Consider the following 6,000-nt stretch of genomic DNA (forward strand, 5'->3'; position numbering starts at 1 on the left):
TTCAAACCCTGGATTACCAGCAAATGGTGACTCACACAGATCCTAAGTGGGTGTCTTCATTTTCTTATGCATGACCTACCTTCCTTAGGCTTTGCCAGGTGTCTGTATATATGTGCAGGATCGTGTTGCTGAGCTTTGTGTACATGTGTACTGCATGTTCATATTGAGGTTGCTTATTTGTGTGGAAAACAGAGTCTAACCATGGGAATGTGGTCCGCCATGTTTTTATGATATTTGGCTGAACTGGCTCTGTTGGGAGAGCAGTAAGCTGAAGATCTTGCTCAGATGGCTGACCTGTGAACCCGGAGATCGGCCTTTTTCTGCTTCCCTAATTCTGGGAGGCAGGTAAAAAGGAAGAGCTGGCTTTTCTTAAAACTATGACTTCTGGGGGATTGAACTCCCCAGGCTTGTGCAGCAAGCACATTACCAACTGAGCCATCTCCCTAGCACCCATGTAGCCTTGTGTTTTATCATATGTGGTTTATTATTTAACAGTGTTGGAAGTCATTCTGAATTACTGATTCTACAGCCTGGAGGGCTAATATGAGGCATCTTACATTCCTACTTCTGCGACATCGCTTGACAGAAGTGATTTTGGCTTTTTAAGTTGCTTGAGGATGCTTCATTAGCATTAAGTATAATCATAATTAGGTAAGGCTAGTCATCAAGGAGCTCCTCACTAGCCACCTACAGGGGTCTGGTCACACCATTTACTTGTGATGACTTTGACACCCACACAGACCTGAAAAATGCAAAAGCCATCAGAAAGACACAATTTGTTTCTGTAGTATCTGTTCCTCATTTGACTGCGTTGAATTGAGAAGGCAAGTGGATAAACAAATGAGCCCCACCTTCCTCTTCCATTGCCTTCTGTGTTAGCATCATCTCCAAAGGGGCCCTGATCTAATGGAAAGAAGTCAGAAATCGTACATAAATGGTGGAGACTGTACAGAACTCCGTGAAACATTTGAAGAAGTCATTGGTCTTTTCTTTTTAAAATGCTGGAAGGTCATATGCTCTTCCTCTTTCTGGTAGTGGTGTTGCAGTTTATCACTGGGGTCCTGGCAAATGGCCTCATTGTGGTTGTCAGTGCCATTGATCTGATCACTCGGAGTAAAATGGCACCATTGGATCTGCTTCTTTCTTGCCTGGCAACTTCTCGGATCATTCTGCAGTTGTACATCCTGTTTGCACAACTGTGGCTATTCTGTTTGGTGAACCCCTCTTTATTTACTGATAGTATTAACTTTGTTTTCTTTGTAAATGAGTTGAATCTTTGGTTTGCCACATGGCTTGGTGTTTTCTATTGTGTCAAGATTGCTACCATCCCTCACCCACTCTTCTTGTGGCTGAAGATGAGGATATCCAGGTTGGTACCATGGCTGATCCTGGGGTCTGTGCTCTGTACAGCTATTACTGCTTTCATTCACAGCAGAGCGATATCAACAATCCCTAAAGAACTCTTTATAAACCTCTTTGCTAAAAATGCAACTCAGGTCAGATGGGTATATGCCATGCCACTCTCCATCTTCATCCTTGGGCTCTCACTGCCATTGCTCATCTTCCTTACTGCTGTTCTGCTCTTGATCTTCTCCTTGTGGAACCATAGCCGGCAGATGAGGGCTACCGTGGGCACCAGGGTATCCAGCAGACATGCTCTCATCAGTTCAATGCTGTCTGTTATGTCATTCCTCATCCTCTATTTCTCCCACTACATGGTAGCTATTCTTGTCTCTATTCAAGGCGTCGAGTTTGGAAGCACAGCCTTTCTAATCTGTACATTGGTGGTTGGTATGTACCCCTCACTACACTCAATTGTCTTAATTCTAGGGAATCCTAAGCTGAAACAAAATGCAAAAATGTTCACTGTCCATTGTAAATGTCATTGTGAGAGAACTTGGATCACTTCAAGGAGCCTGGGGCTCAGTGACTAGACAGTGCCCACTTCTCATTGCTCAGCCAACAAAACATCCTTCTCAGAAGCGTGTATAATACCATCTTCATTGTCCAGGCTGAGGCTTAGTCCTGAATTTGCTACTTTTTCAAAGGGCTAAATGGATTATCAAAGCATATCACATGTTGGTGGCTGGCAACAAGCTCCACATCCCAGTTGTCATGTGGTAGTGTCACCTTGCAAGATGATGCCATTGAGGAATTGGGATAAATGGAGCATAGGTCTTTCTATATGATTTGCTGTAGCACATGTGCATCTATCATTTTCTCAAAGTAAAAAGTTTAAAGTAGAAGAAGAGCACAAGATTAAACTCACAATACCAGAAGGATAGAATCCTATGAAGTACTGTGTTGGTTGCTTAGACTCAGACACTGTCCCAGACATGAATGGTTTGACTATGTATATCTTGATGACAAAAAACATGAATATCTTTTCTGTTTTGTTTGTTGGAGTCACTAACAGTATGATCACTCTTCTTTGGAGCATAAAGAAAGCTGAGCACAGCCTTCTCAGTCCTCATGAACGTGTTCACCTAATCCAAGAGCAGAAAAGTTAGTGACACATCCCACTGACTGATAAGAGGGATAGAGGAGGAAGAGGAGGAAGAAGACAAAGAGAGAAGATAAAGGACCTTGTCATTGTCATTTCCTGTAATTGAACACCCTCAGGAGACAATGGCTTTCAAAGATTTTTTTTACTTTGCATTTGTGTACTCAGCCTGGGAGTCCTTTGGACATCACACACCTTCCTAATGAAGCAACACCAGTTGGTGTGGATGGAGTTCATGGTGTTTCCATCTGCTTGAAGACACAGACACATTTTCTGTTTGGAAGATGACTTTGGAACCTAAGCTACATAAGTGTGTGTGTGTGTGTGTGTGTGTGTGTGTGTACGTGCACGTGCACATGCATACATACACTTCTAAAGCCAACTCAGAATCTCTTTATTTTGGGGCAAATGTATAAAAAGATGCCTTCAGTCCGTAGTTCAGGTGTGATGATGTAAATGTACCTGGGTTTATAGTTGACAGTCACCAGGAGCAAAGACTAAGCTACAGAGTTTCTTTTTTTATTATTAAACACATTTATTTTATTACACATGTATAAAACAAACTACACACAGCAGGGAGAACCATGTGACAACCATGAGTTCTATAAATGTTACATTCATAGTCGTTTGGCTATTTGTATTGTCCAGCTTGAAGTAAACATCTTTCCTGTCTTCTTGGGTCTAAATTTCTGAATGAAATTCAATAGCTATTCTATCCCAACTCTAATAAATTAACTTCTTTATCTTAATCTAAAAAAATCTTATCCCCTAACCAACTAAACTTGATTGTAAAACTAAACTATCTGGCCTTCAATGCCCCTCAGAGACTTGAGAAGGAATAAAACTTAAATTCCTGAGTGAACCAGCAGTGTGGGTGAGCAGCTTCCAGAATGACCAAATTGACTTTGACAGTTTACTGCCTGAACAGTCTCCCAACACTCTCTATAACATTGGAGCCTCATCTTCGACTTTCTAGCCTGATATCTCTGCCAGATTTATTCTCAGGGCAGAAACTATTGAGGATTTGCTTACTCTGTCTTGGCAGAGTGCAGCCGTTGACTCTGCCTGCATCTAAGTTGCCCATTGTTAGGCAGATTCTGTTTGTGGCAGGAATGAGGACATTTTGCCCAGTGGCTGGTTTGCCACATTTGAAGCCATCTCCATAAGGAAGCTCCTTGATGCTCATCTTCTTCTTTAGGTCAGCTGGGTGTTGTCAGGAGTTAAATTGTCTTGTTGTCAAAGAAATTTAGGATTATAAAAACAACTTTAAATTACCCAAGACATACTACTCACAGAAGAAGATTCAAAGATAGGTGCACCCTATTGGGAACAGGAACCATGGCACCTTGGATTTCTCCATAGTCTCAGACTCATTCCTCCAAGGAACAAAGCGGCAGCCTCCACCTTCCTGCCCTCCCTGTCCACACATCACACTGTGTGAGCAGGTTTGTAGCTGACCCTTAAATCAGGCAGCTAGTTAGTTCTAAAAGGAGCATGCTCTGGAGGAGATATCGCTCTCTCTTGAAGAAGGGATAAAGGAGAGTAATTTGTTCTTCCTGGGTCTTGAGTCCAGTCAGTTTCTGCTCCCTGACTCTCAGGTATGCCCTTGCAGTTGGGCAGGGGAGGATGGGAGCAGCTTTAAACCCTCAGGAAGAAACGTGTAATTATACAATTTGCTTTCTCCAAATTTTTCTTATTCACCTTTTCTTAGTATATATCGACTATAGAAAACAGTGGTCCTACTGTGACATTTGCCTACATGCAGAAAATGTTATTAGTCACACCTGTTTCAGCACCCTCCTTAGTTACATCTCTCTGTCCCCTTCCTTCTCTCTAAGTTTCCCTTCCATTTTTATGTCTTCTTTAAAATCTGGTTTCTATATATGAGAGAAAACATGACATTTTGTCTTTCTGAGATTGGCTAATTTTGCATAACATGATAATCTCCAGTTCTAGCCATTTACCTGCAGATGACATAACTTTACTCTTCTGGCTGCCTGTTCAACACTCTACCGTGTACATTGTATTCATATCACATTCTCTTGTTCATTGTTGATTAGCACAGGGGTTGGCTCTTGGCTGTTCTGAACAGTACTATTCAACCCCAGATTCTGACTGTATTTCAACAACTCCTGCTTTAATAATGCTAGCTAGTGAGATGGCTTTTAAGATATGACAAAGTATGATACTAATATTAGCAATAATTTTTTGGAAAAATCAACAAAATAATAATTAGGCATTCTGAAAATATTTTACAGTCTACTTTCCTCCCAAACTCTACTCTGATTATTTTGTTTCTGGTGTTGTAGAAGAAACCACTGCTCCATTTTAGAAGTGAAACACCCACTGGCTTCATCCCTCTCTGATGGTCTTTGTCTGGTTTGCCAGCTCTCTGCACAAGGTCTGCTCTTTACTTGCCCCCTTGCTTCACGCTAGCCTTGCTGTGGTTTGGAGATGGTTTCATTACCAGATTCCCAGGCTCCTGTACTGAAGTTCCAATTCCATTCCCAGTGGATGGAAGCATCCAAATTATTTAAAGGTGGCACCTTTAGGAGGTAATTGTGATGAGATAAAGTTGTCTGACTATAACCTCCATGATTGATCTCTTGTTGGAGGTTGGCCTGGTGTGTTTTGATGCTAATCACTGCTTGCTGTCTTTTAATGTACCCCAAATATTGCTTTGTAACCTTGCCTAAGAACATATTCCTGTTTGACCAATAAAAAACAGATACACCTGGCCAGGCAAATGGGATAGGCATGGGTAAGGTTGATAGGCTTTTGGGACAGAGAGGTTCTTTGGAAAGGAATAGTCAGAGGGACTAGAAGAGGATCTTGGGATGGAAAGAAGAGAGGGAGAGGAGAAAGAAGGAGGCTGCCACCATGGGTGAGGTGGAGAAGAAGCACATGGCCACTGTGGATGAAGAATTTGGCCCAGATGAAGAAGATTAACAAGTAATTGGAATTATGGATGTGAGGTTGCTTGATAGCAATTGTTAGAAGCAGACGGCATGGGGTGGCGCCAAAGTATGGGATACCTACCCCAATATGGGAGGTAGTTTAGGGGACTAATATCTGTCCTGCCCCAGGTGAATGAAAGCTATTTTAAAATATAGCAGGCACCTCTGTTTTTATTGATTGATAGCGGGTTAGAAAATACTGCTGTAGTAATTATAACTAGTAATAAATATTTATTAGACCCTACCTTTAAGTGAACAGCAACAGTCTCTGGTGGACTTATCAGAAAGAGAGCAGAGGAGACATGTGTGTACACTTCCTCCGCTCACCGTGAGAAGCTGTGCATCACTCCCAGACTGTTATCTAAAAAGCCATTGGAAGGCATCACACCTGCCATTGAACCTGAACTACAAACCCAGGTGCACCTCTTACTTATCTTCTTTGGGGGGAGGGGTGGTATCATAGTATAGTATCATTGGCAATGAACATGAAGAATGTTGTGGGAAAGAATAAGCCTCGTCACAGGTGGGAGCAGTCTTGGC

General features: G+C 42.0%; 1 protein-coding gene across 1 annotated transcript; it reads left to right on the forward strand.

Moving 5' to 3' along the window:
* Window positions 1–998: 998 nt before the first annotated feature.
* Tas2r1 (taste 2 receptor member 1) lies at window positions 999–1,934 on the forward strand. The gene has a single exon (XM_051150888.1). The coding sequence runs from the start codon at window positions 999–1,001 to the stop codon at window positions 1,932–1,934; it is 936 nt and encodes a 311-aa protein (XP_051006845.1).
* The last annotated feature ends 4,066 nt before the right edge of the window (window positions 1,935–6,000 follow it).

Source organism: Acomys russatus, chromosome 9 (genome assembly GCF_903995435.1).
Source record: "Acomys russatus chromosome 9, mAcoRus1.1, whole genome shotgun sequence".
Taxonomy (NCBI): Eukaryota; Metazoa; Chordata; class Mammalia; order Rodentia; family Muridae; genus Acomys; species Acomys russatus.

What these genes read in the sequence shown, in the direction of transcription:
- Tas2r1 (XM_051150888.1), top strand. Translation starts at nt 999, where the DNA reads ATGCTGGAAGGTCATATGCTCTTCCTCTTTCTGGTAGTGGTGTTGCAG.